The sequence below is a fragment of the Perissodus microlepis genome, chromosome 18 (assembly GCF_051167445.1).
Source record: "Perissodus microlepis isolate ML-2025 ecotype Zambia chromosome 18, ASM5116744v1, whole genome shotgun sequence".
Lineage (NCBI taxonomy): Eukaryota > Metazoa > Chordata > Actinopteri > Cichliformes > Cichlidae > Perissodus > Perissodus microlepis.
In genome coordinates, this window is record NC_140478.1 from 10,932,974 (window position 1) to 10,950,223 (window position 17,250).

Sequence of the window (17,250 nt, forward strand, 5' to 3'; positions counted from 1 at the left end):
GAGCACCTTGCAGCCACTGATGTGTCGACCACGAACTCCACCAAAGTATACTATAGTAAAACGTGGCCATCTGAGCGACAGCAAAAAATGGGTCATGCAGCAGTACAATGATCCCAAGCACAGCAGCAGATTTACAACAGAACGGCTGAAAAAGAAAACAATCAAGGTGTTGCAATGACCAAGTCAAAGTCCAGACCTCAACCTAATTAAACCTTCATGAACTGAAGCAATGTTGTAAAGACGAGTGGATGAAAATGGTTTTACAGAAAAGTACTGATGCTCCTATATACTGCAATAACTCTCAACACTGAGTCCATCTCAAAGAGCTGTCTACAAATGATCGTATCTCCCAATTCCAGTGTTTTCACTAGTTACAGTGCACTTTTATAGTACGGTTGTATTTACTACAAGTGGTTGACATAGTAATGTGGTAATGAATACATCACGTAAAATAATTCATCATGGCTATCACCATCAGGTTGTTTTAAAAACAACACAACAATGGGAATAAATTACTTAAATCACTTTTATTTTTCCTAGAAAACAAAAAAAAAAACCAAAACAAAGAAACCGAACACAACAACATAACACCGGTGAATCAGATACATAATGAGACTTGTGTGAAGTTGTGGTGTTCACCTCTTAGGCTTATATGAATCAGACACTAGAGAGGGCTCTATCTGTAACCCATGTGTGACAGCGTGTGTGTGTGTGTGCGTCTTTTAATGGTGTAACAGTGTTCTAATGAGGGGAAAGACTTAACTACATGAGAGAAAGATTACAACACTTCAACCCTGAGCCTTATTCAACATAAATACTCTACATCAGAACAGAAACAAATATGAGCAGACAAACACTGGAGTGGCCAACATACTGTAGAAAAGAGGTCTGTACTGCGTCTTGGAATGCAGGAAGTTTCCAACCCGTTGACTTGTCGGAGAGGCTTTCAAGGATTAAATGATGCAAGGGCATTATTTTCTATTTGAGTCAGTGTCCACGAGAGCAGTGGTTGTTCCTGTTGCCGGAAATTCACACTGACAGCAGCCTGAGTCTTTCACATGTGTATAGTAAGTCTCGGTGACAGCTATTTATACTGAGAAATTCCAGCAAGGAAAGAAAAGTGTTAGATCTTCTGTTACCCTGTAATGGCTTCAAATCTCATGTCACTCTTGGGAGAACCTCGGCGCTGATTTCCGTCATGATCTTTCTGGGACTTGGTCAGACGAGTGGGTAGTGGCAGGAGGGCAAAAAGAAAAAAGTGCTAGTTTCAATACTCCTTCCTTCTCGGGCGTGCACATACATCAAAGAGTCCTCTGGGACATGGTCTATCCATAATGCTGGACAGTTTCTCATACTGGGACGTGTGGATTTGTGACAACGGGGTTATGTCATATCCTCCTCTTCTGAGCAGTAATCCCGGCCCTGGATACGACACACACGCAGAGTATTCAGGTATTAGCCAGATACAACTAGTTTTACAGTTATAACATTTTGTGTATGGGCTCAAAATGTGGTCATAAATATTTTGTACTTGTAAAAAAGATTTGTATGTGCGTAAAAAAGATTTGTATGTGTAAAAAGAATTTGTGTGTGCGTAAAAAAGATTTGTATGTGTAAAAAGAATTTGTGTGTGTGTAAAAAAGATTTGTATGTGTAAAAAAGATTTGTGTGTGCGTATATAAGATTTGTGTGTGGACTTAGCCCAAAAAAACCCCTGCAAGTTACAAGTACGAATTTTGACCCTATTTTTCTTCCTTTCATCTGATTGGTCAATGTCATGTCAATCACAAATGTAACAATCCAATCAGAGAACAGATGGGTTTGGCTGTCGGAGGGGCGCTTTTTTGAACTGCAGGTCCTTGAAGGGTAATACAGTTTGAAGCTGGAGGATCTCTATATAAATATCCGATAGCAGCTAGGTCCCCTAACTTTCAGCAGCTGTTGAAAGGATAAAGTTGTGGTATATCAGTGGTTAGAAATACCATTATTACTTTAGGATTAGTTTAACACAAAGTCAGGGCTGACCCGGGACCATTGCTGTGAGTCACAGTGCGCAGCATAAAAGTCCTTTCACATCGGATGCAGGATGTGCTGCTAATGCTAACTGCTAACTAAAAGCAAAGGATCCAGAATTTGTTGCGCTGACTGCTGGGCTCTGTGGGTTTTTGCAGCAGCTCTACCTGTACTAGATGCACCTGCTCCTTGTCTTTTCTATCTCTGACTTTATGTCCTCTACAAGAGTTTCTGTTTTTTTTGCTAGTTCTTCAAATGTTCAATAAAAACATCTATGCTAATTCATAACGAAGAAAGCTTTGTAATGAAGACTGTCATTTCCAAAACACTGCCCGCCCCCACCCCGCGGTCCGCAGCGCTGTTGAAAAGGCTGTGGAAGTCCCTATATTAAACACGTAGACCTGTGACACAAAAATCACCAAACTAGGACGACCACAGACTGTTTTCCTTCCTGGTGATGAAGGAAAACGCTGGGTTGGCATGTAAAAGGACATTTATTCCCTTCAAAGACCTGCAGTTCAAAAAAAGCGCCCCTCCGACAGCCAAACCCATCTGTTCTCTGATTGGATTGTTACATTTGTGATTGACATGACATTGACCAATCAGATGAAAGGAAGAAAAATAGGGTCAAAATTCGTACTTGTAACTTGCAGGGGTTTTTTTGGGCTAAGTCCACACACAAATCTTTTTTACGCACACACAAATCTTTTTTACACATACAAATCTTTTTTACACACACACAAATTCTTTTTACACATACAAATCTTTTTCACGCACACACAAATTCTTTTTACACATACAAATCTTTTTTACACATACAAATCTTTTTTACACACACACACAAATTCTTTTTACACATACAAATCTTTTTTACGCACACACAAATTCTTTTTACACATACAAATCTTTTTTACACATAGAAATCTTTTTTACGCACACACAAATTCTTTTTACACATACAAATCTTTTTTACGCACACACAAATCTTGTTTACACATACAAATCTTTTTTACAAGTACAAAATATTTATGACCACATTTTGAGCCCATATTTGTGTAAACCGACAGGTATCGTGGTGGGGCAAATGCACGGTGGGCCTGAGATGTAAAATGCACAAGGGAAGTAGAAAAAAACCCCAAAATCTCACAAAATGTATTTGTGAGATTTTTTGGAGACAATAACATGATGGACCAGCTGTGGAAATGACAGAACCCCTCACTTATATATGGGAAAATACCAAGGTGCCCACAGCTGGTGGCTCAGAGCTGTAGTGGTAAACACATTCACCTTACATGCAAAGATCGAGAAATACGTCCAGCCTTAGTGGTCGCAAGCTAATGCACTCCTAGGCCGGTCCCAGGGGCATTTGGTAAAGTCTGTTCCAAATTAACATGCACATTCATCCAGTGTGGCAACCCCTTGAAATACAAGGGGGGCAGCAGAAAGCACCTCTGTTAGGATGAAATCTGATTTTAAAAAATAAATAAAATCTAATAAAGTGCTTTAAAGTCACACTTTTTTTCTTTTCACCGTAAAACATCCAATTACTCTTTAGACATCAAGATGCTTTGACACTACGGTATTTTCAAAATAAAAGCATGTAGTTTACAGCAGCGGTCTCCAACCTTTTTGTGCCACGGACCGGTTTATGCCCGACAATATTTTCACGGATCGGCCTTTAAGGTGTCGCGGATAAATACAACAAAATAAAACTAGTACCGGTAACGAAAAAAAGAAGATTTATTCATAACACACATGAAAAGACCCAGGAAAACCGAGTTAACGATCAAAACGATAACAAAATAACGCTGAAAACCGATAAAAACCCTGAAAACCATACATTTCACACCTGAGCCTCAACTCTCGCGGCCCGGTTCCAAACGACTCACGGACCGGTACCGGTCCGAGGCCCGGGGGTTGGGGACCGCTGGTTTACAGCGTTAAGAGTCACTGCTTTTCAAAATAAAAGCTCCCAGTTAGTTGTGGGTATTTACCAGCATGCTTTAAGGCAGGGATGTCCAACTCCAAGCCTCAAGGGCCGGTGTCCTGCAGGTTTTAGATGTGTCCTTGATCCAACACAGCTGATTTAAATGGCTAAATTACCTCCTGAACATGTCTTGAAGTTCTCCAGAGGCCTGGTGATGAACTAATCATGTGATTTAGGTGTGTTGACCCAGGGTGATATCTAAAACCTGCAGGACACCGGTACTTGAAGTCTGGAGGTGGACACCTCTGCTTTAAGGTATAAAAAAATGTGAAAGCCAATGCCTTTTAATTAGTTTTCTTGTTCTAGCTTTCTAGTGTTATGAGTATGAGCTGCTGTCTCCTCTCAGCTTTTTCAGCCAATTAAGTGTTTAGCAACAAGCAATAAAGTTTTGGAGTAACAACAATGCCACTGCAAATTCCCTAGAGTCTGACTCAGTCACCACAAAGTTATGCTTTCAGTCTGCAAAAAAATGACTAATGCACACAACTAATCAGTTCATTTGTGCATGTGTTGACAAGGAGGAATGCTAAATTATTTTGCAGCCCCACCGTGCAAAGATAACGCAGCATTTTGTTGAAGTATTTGCAGCAAGGTCTCAGTCAAACATGAATGAAAGGAAATGACTTTTTTCAGCTTAAATGGAGTCAAGCAGCGGAAATTCAGGCACGCACTTAAAGAGGCCTCTTTACATTTTGGAAAATCTTACTGAAGCAGGCGTTTATGACTACTTTCAGCTACACATTAACAGTTATTTTGGTCTCTATGAGTTTTTCCAGCAGCAGGACAGTGGGATAATCTCAAAATAAACCACAGTTCTTTTGCAAAAGAGTGACGTAAATGTTCTTGTATAGGTTTTTAAAGTATTTTTGAGCTCTGTGGCACACAGTGGTATAATATTTCAGGATCTGGCAGCACAGCCAATATCCCTTTAAATAACCACACTGGGAGAATAGAGTGGACCTGACAGATTGAGATTGTTTTGCAGTATCATTATCTCGTCTGCTGTGTCCTCACTTGCTACAGATTTGCAGCACCAATAGGATTAACTTCCATTATGTTATTTAACCTGTTTTTTTTCCTTACAAAGACACAAAAACATAAATAGATCTCCAGTAAAGGTTTGTCATTCTTTACCTTTTCAATTTTTTCATCTAACATCCGGAAGAATTCTTGCTGACTTTCCGAGGAGTGGATGCTCCTGCGAGGAGGGAAGGAGACCAGGTTAGAGGCTGGCAGCATGATAGCACAAACAAAACCATTAGTCAGTCACTTACAGAATTTTTCCATTTCCATTTGATCCTGTTTCATCTCCGTGCGGAGCTTTATCAAGGAGAGCACTTACTTCCTGCAGTATCAAACACACAGATAAATGATTGAGGACAGTGAACAACACTATCAAATGCTCACCTCTGCTCTTTTATAAAGAAGCTTGAAAAACACAGAAATGCAAAACTAAATCATTTTTGAATTATGGAGATCCCAGTGTGCTAAAATGTAAAAATGACTGACTCAACAATGAAATTATTATGCACTTAAAAGCAGTAAAATGACACTGAAAATAAAATTTTGCTTCTGTTTTTGTTTGCATTTTTATTAATTTTATGCTATTGCTTTCAGATTTGTAACTTTCTTTTACCTACTGTGGTAGCCCTGAAAGGTCAAACGCATTGACACTTAAGAAAACACCAGCAAACAGAATAAAGCGCCACCAATAACTAAATAAATATATTTCAACCCCCCAAAACATACCAGAAGTGTTCACCACTTCCACAGCTGGTCCATCTGTTCCCAGAAATACTTCCATTTTTTGTGATTTTTATTATTTTTTTAGCTTTTGCTGCAGTTTTGCTATTTCCATTGTGTTTTGTGTGCTTTGGAAGCATTTTTCTATTTGCAGCTGTTTTCTTAAGTTGCTGTGCGTTTGACCTATGAGGGCCACTGTATTATACCTATTTATATATGCAGTTTTTCTCTGTTGGCTAGATATCTCAGTTCTTGTGATCATCTGAGTGGTTAGTGTTGTGGGAACAAAGGATGACGGTAAAACTGGGTGAAAGGTTAACAAAGTGACAAGTAGCCTTGTCATTTACATTATGGAGTAAAAATGCATAAAGAAAAACAGAAATAAATGTATTTTAGGGAAGCGAAAGAAAATGAAAAGGGCTACATAACTCAGAAATAAATGCATTTAAAATCATAAAAAGAATGGGAGTAATAAGGAAGTTAAAATAAAAAGATAAATAGGGAGATTACTACAAATATCAGCTCATTCAGTTAAATGTTGATTTTCATTTATTTATTTTGTATTAAGAAATTTTCATAATGTCCACATCGCCTAAACTGTGAAATAATGAAAAAAAGCAACAAAAAACACTTTCTATCCAAAAGTATCACTTTTATATAATCAGTGCCGAGTATATATGGAAGCTCCTCTGTCCTCCTGCATTATTGGGTTACAGTAGTTCCTCATTAACATGCAAATCGATGCTGCACGGTGCTCTAAAGCCTCAGCTGAGTTTGTGTGATCCTGAAGTTCGCGTCACGACTTACCCCGAACAAACTGACTGTGTTTTTACAAGCCGCCATTAAATACTCCACTAGAGACAAAATAAAAAACACAGAGGACAAAAGAAAAACCACACACCGTGCTTTCCTGGCCGTCCTCTCCCGCCTCTTCTCCGCTGATGTACTTGACTTTCTCCACTCCTTTCATCTTGTACTCATCTGTGACAGAGTGGGAGACAGAGGACCACATCTCCGATTAATATGCGACAGCAGACAGCAGGCACGCAGAGGATGACCCACTCATGGCCGCTCCGATCACCACAATCCTCCGAGGTTAATAGTTCTCACAGTTCAGTACTTGGTAAAGTAATTACGTGGTTGAATTCTCACACTCTAGACTAAATCCTCTTTTAACAATGGCTGGCAAGCTGCAAACACACGAGCTGTTAGCCTGATTCTCCTCTCCATTTTCTGCCTCACACATGGGCAGTCCCCCTCTTCTCAACCTCTCCCACGCTGCACATTTGGAAAAGAAGAAATGAAAATATAGATACGGCACATAGTAACAACAGTTACAACACATCAGACTGTTACTGTTCATCTATAGAAGCAATCACATTAATTCAGATGTAAGACGATAACCTGCGTGTGACAGCTTTAATACAGCTACCTGAATACAGGTTTGATTAACTTCTTTATTTAGATTTTTTAATTTAGACTGTTACAAAAACAGATGTGACATGTTTTGTACCTTTACTTATATATACCTTAATATAACTAATACACCTTATTAGGAAAAGCTGTACACCTGCTTCTTGATGTAATTATCCAATCAGCCGGATCGTGTGGCTGCAGTGTAATACATTAGCTCATGCTGATGCAGATCACTTCACTTATTTCACAAACGCTGTATTTTTTGTAAGTGCCAGATGGACTGGCTTGTATTTCTGAAACGGCTGATCTTCGAGGATTTTCAACACAAGTCTTTGTTTACCCAGCATGCTTTGGAAAATTAAAAACCCATCCAATGAGCAGCTGTCCTGCACTGCGCATCCTCCATGTGCTCCAACCTTTAATCACTCTCCATTGATGAGAGTGATTAAAGGACAATGGCCAGGCTGTGATTGAATGGCTACAGAATCTCAGATAACCAATATTTACTGTGAAAACTGCAGCAGGCACAGACACCATTACAGCTCTGTTTAATCTTGATTTCTGCTGAGTCTTCAGATTGGAGGGTCACAATTTGGTGTCAACAGCATGAATCAGTGGACCAGGCCTGCCTTGTGTAAAGGCTGCTGGTGGTGGTGTAATGAAGTGGAGAATGTTTTCTTGGCGTATTTTGAGCTCCTTAAAACCCACTCAGCCATAGTTTGGATGCCACAGTCTATCTGGGTATTGTTGCTGGCCACGTGTGCAGTGCTGTAACTGGGGGGAAAAACAAAATTCAGCAGGAGCGATGTGATGTAATCATGTCTACATGGACGAGGAGCTCAGACGAGACGACCTGTGGAACCCAGGTCAACAAAAACTGTTATTGAGGCGCATTTACATGCAAGTGATGTAGATGCCTCTGTGACTGATTTTAACTGTGGCGTTCCTCAGGGCTCGGTCCTTAGCCCACGTCTTTTTTAAAGGAACGCGCTTCCTCTCAGCCTGATCGTTCACAGTGACAGAGTCATTAACTCTGATATGCAAATGACACACAGGTCTATGTCTTCCTGCTGTACAATAACCCAGCAGACTTAAAAATCTATTCATCCGCATTAATTATGTGTGTCTATGTTCTTTTTTAAAGCTAACAATGGCAGCTTTGATGTGAAAAAAATCTGCTACCTACACATGCATTTGTTTTCTTGCATTAATTATTACAAGGCTCTTTACAGTGCCATCATTTAGCGCTCACTTCACTGACTCCAGATGAGGCAGAACGGTGTTGCTCAGATCGTAACAGGAACCAAGAAATTGGAACACATCACTCTGGAGCTGGGCTGCCTTTTCAAAGTCATACTGACTTTAAATTTTTACTTATAACTTTTAAAGCTTTAAATGGCTTTGCTCCAAAGTACATCGGAAACATATTTATGTTTTACTTATGTGCCTGAGTGTTTACTTAGATCGGTGAATGCGGCTCTGCTGGTTATTCCAAGGCCTCAACTAATAAATAAAGAACACAGGGCTGCTGCCAAGTGTAGAACAGTCTGCTGTCTGAGATGAGAATGGAAATGTCTTAATTTGCTTTAAAACCTCTTAAAAAGTTTTAATTGAAAATGTTTAATGAATGTTGTTAGCCCCCTCTAGTATGTTCATATTAGCCTTGCCTTTTTATTTTGTATGTTTTTAACTAGTTCTCTGATTTTGTTTTAAACTTTTTATTTGAAGCACCTTGTGACATTGTTATATAAATGTGTTGTTGTTGTTAAGTTATTGTTACATTATTATTGTACCAAACTGCTGTTTGTCAGTGCCACATATTAAAGTTCAGAACACGTTACAATACAAACACAAGACTCCCAGTCAGGTAAACATCCTGAATCTCAGTAAATGTGGCAAAGCTTCCTCATGCTTGCTGTGTCAATAAAGGCTAAACTTAAAGGTAGTTAATCTTTATTTCGTTTAAGCATTTCATTTAGATTTTTTTTTTTACTATAATAACCGTTGATGGCATGTATTTTTCACATTTTACAGATCTGTTAGTAAAATGTTGTGGCACATTCGCTGACAGTCTTATTATTATTCCTGACAGACCTAAAGTCATCTTAGAAATTACAGTATTTTCAGAAAGTACCTGAACAGGTATGTGAGAAATATGAATGTAAAGGTAATTTTTGCATAGACAGACTCACCAGACAGGAGGTCTCCGTTGCTGTAGGCTTTATTCTGCTCCTCCTCACCGTTGGGCACGGCAGACACCTGCTTGGCCGAAGTGCAGCCCATCTCCTTCTTCTCCTCAGCTGCTCTTTACCTCAGCCCCGAGCATGACAGGCACACCTGGGGTAGCGGAGGACAGTTATGAGGAAGTGACGGCCTATGCTTAGATAAGCCGAAGGGATCACACATGAGGGGGGAAACTGAAGATTTTGTCTCTGGGGATCATGATCAGTGCACAGGAAAGAAATGCAAACTAGCCTTAATGTCCCCGAACTCCAGCCATGGGAATCACTGTTTCCATAATCAATTAGTCATGAAGCGCCCCACCCTAGAATTAAAACACGCGGGCATCTTCAACTATTCTACCAGAGACAGTATAATGGATGGTTTCTCCTGGTTATGAATCACGCACACGTCGCTCTGGCAGCCACAGCGTGCGCACGGCGGTGCCAGCTGCACCGCAACAATAAGGCCATTCAGGATGTTGGGATGCCACTGTGCCAAGCCGCCGGGTCATTTTTATTAGCGAATGGGGGCTTTCTGTGGCGCTCAGAGGATTAAAACGACTGCGCACAAATGTTCCCATCCTCACCGTTACACCGGGCTATAGGAGCCACAGAAATATGGCTAACAGTCTGTTACACCTAATCACTTGATCGCACGCTAAGTGCTTTGCATTAGGCTCTGGAAAATACAAAGTGCTTCATCCCCTTATGTTATGAATGATCCTGCGGGGTCCAGCTGTAGGGGACTCAGCTGTTCCCGCACCCTAAACAAGCCTTCTTACGACTGGCTTTAATTTGCACATTTACACAGATAAAAATAAATAAATACAATAAAAAAAATTAAAAAGCGACATCTCCTCGCGACACATTTAGTTGTAGACAAGCAAATAGAGACGAACTGCTTTTAAAGCCGCAGAATAGCCACAATCTTCTCATCCAGGGGACTTATACAAATAGGGGGGGGGGGGGGGACCTACGATTCCACGGCCAACAGGAAAACGACCTCAGACAGATAAAATAAAAATAAAGCAAAAAATGAGATTGGAAGTGCTGCGCTCTCGGAGCTAGATTACCTCTCTGGTGTGTCCATGCTTCTCTGTTTTTTTTTAGTTCAGGGAGACTTCAGTCTAGACGGAGAAGCCAGCCAGACCGCATCTGCATGTCTGAGCCCAGCACACACGGGCATCAGCAGTGGAGGTGCAGGCGCTCCGTCTGCCAGCTGTCTGCTGCACGCGCTGCTGGAGCTCGTGGCCCCATACCCGCTCAGAGTGACCCAACAGCGCCTGCTCGGCAGGGGATACACCGGCGACTCAAAACACGGCTCATGCGGGCTTGTTTTTCAGGGGAAATACATACAAAGAAACCCAGTTAGCGTCCCAGGAACCACAGCATACCTCTACGCGACTGAAAAATGACGACTGGGGGTAGGGCGGTCTTGTGAATGTTGCCGGTTGCCAGTCGGACCTATTTCGCGGGCGCACCGTAAGCTTCCGTCCAACGCATTTAGCGTTTATCCTGCGTTATCGAACAGGCAAAAAAGACGTACAAAGTTATAAAGTTGACTCTCTCCAGTTGACAGCAGATCCCCGACCTCAAACACCATGATTTTACTGACAATGGTTGCTCGTGTGGCGGACGGACTTCCGCTCGCTGCGTCTGTACAGGAGGATGAACAGGTATGAATGAAAGCTGAGCCCCTCGTATGGAGATACCTGCACATCAAACTGTTCTTTAAACAATAAAAGTGTGCTTTTTTTTTACACGCTTGGTGCTCTAGAAGATAATGTCGCGATTTTATTTCAGCTTTAGCTAAAGTTGTAATTATTGAGGAACACTGAGTGTATCGTATTTTATACAAACAACTGAAAGTTGAGTTGAACATGAGAGTAGTTTGTTCTGGTCCCAGTCGACAAAAAAGTCTACAAAGTGCTAATGTCATGTCTTTTTAAATTTAACTGTGAAACCTGTTAGTTTAGATTTTAATGTGGTGGATTATTCTGTATGCAACTGTGGGGATCTGAACTTTAAAGTGATACTTTATTTAATAGCTGTATTTAAAAAACCGAACATCAAATGCAGGGAAAAAAAGTGATTTAAGTAGCTTTTAACGTGGCGTGGTAGTGCCAAACGGGGTGGTCTGAGGATTTTAAAAACCTGCTGATCTACTGAGATTTCTCCACACAACTATCTCTAGGTTTTAAAACAAGAAATTAAAAGAGAAACATAAAATATCCAGTGACTGTTAGAATGTCCAGACTGGTTCAAGCTGACGGTAAGGCAACAGTATAATTAATACCCATTTGTTACAATCATGTTACGCAGAAGAGCGTCCCTGAACGTGCAACACGTCAAACTTTGAAGCAAACAGGTTACAGCAGCAGAAGACCGCACTGGGTACCACTCCTGTCAGCCAAAAACAGCAAACCAAAGCAACAATATAAGATGGCATGGATTACGCAGTATAAAGTGCACAAATGCAAACTCTTTCTGTCTTTAGCGTGCTTTACTTAAGGAGAAAACGAAATCTCCACTCTATGGAAATACGCAACTTATGAACATTGGTGAATCTGCAATACTGTGAACAAACATTCAGCAAGTTGCTGAATGTTTGGACGTGAGCACGTGTGAACATTGACTACAGCGACAGAACAGGATAATAACTAAATTCCTACATTCTCATGGATCCACATAAGTAATAGTGAGGAAAGGGACAAGGTCCAAACAGTAATTGAATATCCCTGAACTGTGAACCTGAATTGAGTCCCCTGATTAATGCAGAGAGCAGGCCGCATCGCCAGTGGTTGTTAGGTTTAATTCTCTATCCAGCTACAGGCTTTTCTGTGGATGTGATTCTGTAATGAAACTACAGATGAATGAATGACCTTTTGAACATATTGTTTACACTGTGTGGGTAATATGCAATGACCAAACGACTAAAGTAATTAAATATGAGTAAGAATGAGCTTAAGTCTGTTTTTATCTGTCTTTGTCAGTCAGAAAGAGATCTCCAGCAGTACCAGAGCCAGGCCAAGCAGCTGTGCCGTAAACTGGACGCTCAGAGTCCAGAACGCTGCACCCTCGAGGCTGGGGACATGAGCTTTCAGTAAGATCACTCAGCATAGAACATTTTGTAGATAATTTTGGTGAGCTTTAACTTGAATCACAAAGGTCATAAAATCATTAATGGTTTGGCCTCATTTTCAGCCTTTTAATATCCCAGGGTGTGTGCTACCTGTCCCTCTGCGAGGCTTCTTTTCCCAGAAAGATGGCTTTTGCATACCTCGAAGACCTCAGCAATGAGTTTTATGACCAGTATGGAAGGAGAATACCCACAGTAACCAGACCCTACTCTTTCATAGCGTTTGGTGAGACTGGTGTTGAAAATCCTTTAATACAGTACGTTTGAAAAGTATTCACAGCTCTTTACTTGTTCCACATTTTTTCATGTTACAGCAGGGATGGGCAACTCCAGGCCTCGAGGGCCTGTGCCCCTGCAGGTTTTAGATGTGTCCTTGAATCAATACAGCTGATTTAAATGGCTAAATTAGCTCCTAAACATGTCCTGAAGTTCTCCAGAGGCCGGGTAACGAACTAATCATGTGATTCAGGTGTGTTGACCCAAGGTGATATCTAAAATCTGCAGGACACCGGCCCTCGAGGCCTGGAATTGCCCACCCCTGTGTTACAGCCTTATTCCAGAATAGATTAACTTTATTTTTCACCCCAGAATTCTTTACACAATACCCCATAATGACAAAGTGAAAAAAGTCTGCAATAGAAGTTTAAAACGCTTGCAAATTTATTTAAAAAAAAAAAAAATATATATATATATATATAACATGTACATGTACACAGCCTTTACTCAATACTTTGTTGAAGCACCTTTTGTATCCTTACCTGCCCTTTCTGAGTATGATTCTGCAAGCTTGGCACACCTATTTTGGGGGGAATTTCTCCCATTGTTCTTTGCTGATCCTCTCTAGCTCCATTAGTTTGGATGGGGCGCATCGGTGCATAGCTTTTTTCAGATCTCTCCAGAGATCTTCTATCAAGTTTAAGCCTGGGCTCTGACTAGGCGAATGAATGACACAGAGTGGCCCTGAAGCCATTTTTGTGTTATCTTGGCTGCGTGTTTAGGGTCGTTGTCCTGTTGGAAAATAAACCTTCACCCCAATCTGAGGTAGCGACAATCCGTAGCGATGGTATTGGCCAGGTGATGCTTAGACATGATGCTTGGCATTCAGGCCAAAGAGTTCAGTGTTTGTTTCACCAAACCAGAGAATTATGTTTCTCAAGGTTTGAAAGTCCTTCAGGAGCATTTTGGCAAACTCCAGGTGGGCTGTCATGTGCCTTTTACTGAGTTGCTTCCCTCTGGTCACTCTACTAATCTGTCCTGATTTCTGGAGTGCTGCAGAAATGGTTGTCCTTCTGGAAGATTCCCCCCCTCCCCACAGAGCAATGCTGGAGCTTTGTCTATCTGTCTGTCTTTCTAGACTGACTACCAGGTTCTCGGCCACCTCCCTGATTGTATGTAGTATTTGTTTTATTGTCATTGTCAGAGAACAATGAAATTGCGTTTGGAGCTTCCGTACAACCCATAAATACAATAATAAAGAAAATAATAAATACCCCTTAAAACCCAAGTGTAAATATTTAACCCAGTGTGACTCCAGTGCAATAAGACAATCCTTAGCAACAGCATGAGAACATGACAAGTAATGTTCATAAGAAATTCAGACAAAGACCTGAGAAACATGACAAAGTACAACAATGCAACCCATTCAATATTATTGTACTGTGAGATATGATGTGAGATATGATAGTTATCTATTTAAGAAAGAGGGGGGGGGGGACAGGAGGGGGAAAGAGAATAAAGATATGATGCACCAATGCAGACCAGTTCAGTGCTATTAAAAAGTTGGATATGGTTATTGTCCGTGAGAGGGGGGCAGAGAGTTCAGAAGCCTCACAGCCTGTGGATACAGGCTGTTGGCCAATCTGGATGTTCTGGCCTGTATAGACCTGTACCTTCTCCCTGAGGGCAGCAGGTGGAAAAGGTGGCGCGCAGGGTGATGTTGGTCCCGCAGGATACTATGCACCCTCCTCAGACAGCGAGTGGGGAAGATATTACTAATCTCTGGCAGACTTGTTCCAATAATTCTGCCAGCTTCTTTCACCACCCGCTGGAGTGCTTGCTGAAAGAAGCTGGCAGAATTATTATTATGATTAAGCCCTTTCTACTCCAGACGCTCAGCTCTAGGGAAAGTCCTGGTGGTTTCAAACTTCTTCCATTTACAAATGATGGAAGCCACTGTGCTCACTGGGACCTTCAGTGCTGCAGACATTTTTCTGCACCCTTCACCAGATCTGTACCTCGACATGATCCTGTCTTGGAGGTCTACAGACAACTCCTTGGAGTTGGGCATGGCTTGGTTTGTGTTCTTGCATGCACTGTCAAGTGTGGGACCTTATATAGAAAGATGTGTGCTTTTCCAAATCATATCCAATGACCTGACTTTACCACAGGTGAACTCCAATCAAGGTGTACAAACATCTAACAGATGGTCAGTGGAAACAGGATGCACCTGAGCTTAATTTTGGGAGTCATTGCAAATATTTATGTGTGTTAGTTTTAGATTTTTTTATTTGTTACAAATTTTCAGGACTTTCAATCTTTTTTCACTTTGCCATTATGTCATTTTGAGGTGAAAATGAATTTAATCTATTTTGGAATAAGGCTGTAATGTGACAAAATTTAGAATAAGGGAAGTGCTGTGAACACTTTCTGGATGCATCGCAAACAAATACGTGGCACTACTCACTTTCTACAAAAAGAAAGAAAAATTTTATAGTATCCTACATGTTGTTCCAGACACCTACATCCAGAAAGTTAAGAAGTCATATGTGGACAGCAGAGCTCGGAGGACCTTGAGCAGTGTTAACACAGAGCTGCAGGACATCCAGAGAATTATGGTTGGAAATATTGAGGAGGTCCTGCAGAGAGGAGAAGCTCTTTCTGGTAAGTACTAAAAAAGAACTGGATGATATTCAGAAAATAATGGTGGCAAATATTGATGAAGTCCTGCAGAGAGACTCTCTCTGTGGTAAGTGTAGCCAGTGTTGGTAACACATGCCATCAAATGGGAGATTCTGATCAAAATTACCAATCAGAACAAAATTAATGTTTCCTTCATCCTATTTTTTTCTCAGCTATATGCACAAAAGCCAGCAATCTCTCCAACATGGCAGAAAAGTACCACAAGGATGCCAAATATCTCAACACCCGCTCCACCTATGCTAAGTTTGCAGCTGTGGCAGTGTTCTTTGTCACGCTCATCATCTACGTGCGTTTCTGGTGGCTCTGATGTACGTCCAGACAAGGATTTCGACACGAAGCTGGAGTTTCTCCTCGAAGAGCACTTAAACTCATGTTACAGTCTGTTATATACCAGGGTGCCTTGAAACAGTCTTAAAGACTTTCAGTCTTACGGACCTGTGTTGAATGTAGACGTTCTTTCTGTGATTTACTCAGTCGTGGGTTATACAATAGAAGCTGAGCTGTAAGTCTTTATTGGGACGTTTAATGGGTTTTTGTGTGATAGAAAGGCTTTTATATATAGTAAATGTGCATACTGGAAACATTAAAGGGGACCCATCAGGCTCATTTATGGTTTCATATTTATAGCTTCAGAGCAGTTTTGCGTGAGTCAAAGTTCAAATGAAACTTCTTGATCTTACGCTGGGCCTCAATTAAATTTCATGCAAGCTTCACCTTTTTTAGCTGACTTTTTTCTCATTGGCTGCTGCTCATAAGCAGGTGGGTCTGTGCTCACAGGCAGAGCTGTGTGCCCGAGGTGACCAGATTAGAGATCTGCACTGTTATATATACAAGAGAAAACAAGCAAGAGCATGATAGGTCACCTTTAAGAGCAGAAAGAGTTCATGTTTCTACACACTGATGTTGGAGATTCTGTTAGCGTGTTTGCACTGATGAGAATCCATGTAAGCACGTGCAGGGGTTAGTCTTAAAACTGTGATCAAATGTGAATGTTTGTTTACAAAGTTTACACAAGCGTGAGAAAGTGTTATTAAAAATGTTAAATATTTATCAAGAAATTAATCTGTTTGACTTTTCTTTATGACACAATTTATGTGAAACTCCTCAAGGCTTCAGCGCTGACGTGAAGTGAATAACACTGATTATCTCTTCATCGTGGCAGCTGTTAGTGGGTGGGGATATATTAGGGAGCTAGTGAACATTTTGTTCTCAAAGCTGGAAAAATGGGCAGGTGTGAGGTGTTCTCGGTCTGCAGTGGTCAGTATCTATCAAAAGTGATCCAAGGAAGGACCGGTGGTGAACTAGCGACCGGGTTACTGATGCACTTGTGGTCCAATCTAACAGATATGCTACTGTAGCTCAAATTGCCCAAAAAGTTCATGCTGGTCCTGATAGAAAAGTGTCAGAATACAAGAAGCATCAGTTTGTTGTGTACAGGGCTGCATAGCTGCAGACCAGTCAGGGTGTCCATGCTGAATACTGTCCACTGCCTGAAGCACCAACAATGGACACGTGAGGATCAGAAATGGACCACAGAGCAATGCAAGAAGGTGATCTGGTCTGACGAATCATGTTTCTTTTACCTCACGTGGATGACTGGGTGCATGTGCATCACTTACCAGGGAACACCTGGCAGCATGATGCACTATGGGAGGAAGGCAAGCTGGTGGAGGCAGTGTGATACTTTGGGCAATGCTCTGCTGGGAAACCTGTCATCCATGTGGATGTCACTTTGACACGTACTACCTTCTTAAGTAGAAGACCATGTGCACCCTTCATGGAAACAGCATTCCTTGATGGCTATGGCCTCT

General features: G+C 41.2%; 2 protein-coding genes across 2 annotated transcripts; one reads left to right on the plus strand and one right to left on the minus strand.

The window, feature by feature from the left end:
- Window positions 1-508: 508 nt before the first annotated feature.
- LOC146367336 (uncharacterized protein C1orf21 homolog) lies at window positions 509-10,799 on the minus strand. The gene is made up of 6 exons (XM_084912589.1): window positions 10,455-10,799; window positions 9,352-9,496; window positions 6,645-6,724; window positions 5,275-5,345; window positions 5,135-5,198; window positions 509-1,422 (listed from the first exon to the last, which is right to left on the minus strand). Exons 2-6 carry the CDS (start codon window positions 9,440-9,442, stop codon window positions 1,384-1,386), a joined length of 345 nt encoding a protein of 114 aa, XP_084768715.1. The 5' UTR covers window positions 9,443-9,496; window positions 10,455-10,799; the 3' UTR covers window positions 509-1,383.
- A 57-nt stretch (window positions 10,800-10,856) lies between these two features.
- On the plus strand, window positions 10,857-16,497 carry LOC146367337 (vesicle-trafficking protein SEC22b-like). The gene is made up of 5 exons (XM_084912587.1): window positions 10,857-11,057; window positions 12,375-12,484; window positions 12,586-12,746; window positions 15,254-15,400; window positions 15,592-16,497. The coding sequence occupies exons 1-5, from the start codon at window positions 10,983-10,985 to the stop codon at window positions 15,744-15,746; spliced, it is 648 nt and encodes a 215-aa protein (XP_084768713.1). The 5' UTR covers window positions 10,857-10,982; the 3' UTR covers window positions 15,747-16,497.
- The last annotated feature ends 753 nt before the right edge of the window (window positions 16,498-17,250 follow it).

Excerpts from the sequence above, each read along its gene's own strand:
- LOC146367336 (XM_084912589.1), bottom strand. The coding sequence starts at position 9,442 with ATGGGCTGCACTTCGGCCAAGCAGGTGTCTGCCGTGCCCAACGGTGAG. Across the intron at positions 6,725-9,351 it reads CAACGGAGACCTCCTGTCTG|ATGAGTACAAGATGAAAGGA; the intron begins GTGAGTCTGTCT and ends ACTCTGTCACAG. Across the intron at positions 1,423-5,134 it reads TAGATGAAAAAATTGAAAAG|GGCCGGGATTACTGCTCAGA; the intron begins GTAAAGAATGAC and ends TGTCGTATCCAG.
- LOC146367337 (XM_084912587.1), top strand. The coding sequence starts at position 10,983 with ATGATTTTACTGACAATGGTTGCTCGTGTGGCGGACGGACTTCCGCTC. Across the intron at positions 12,485-12,585 it reads GCTGGGGACATGAGCTTTCA|CCTTTTAATATCCCAGGGTG; the intron begins GTAAGATCACTC and ends CCTCATTTTCAG. Across the intron at positions 15,401-15,591 it reads GAGAGGAGAAGCTCTTTCTG|CTATATGCACAAAAGCCAGC; the intron begins GTAAGTACTAAA and ends TTTTTTTCTCAG.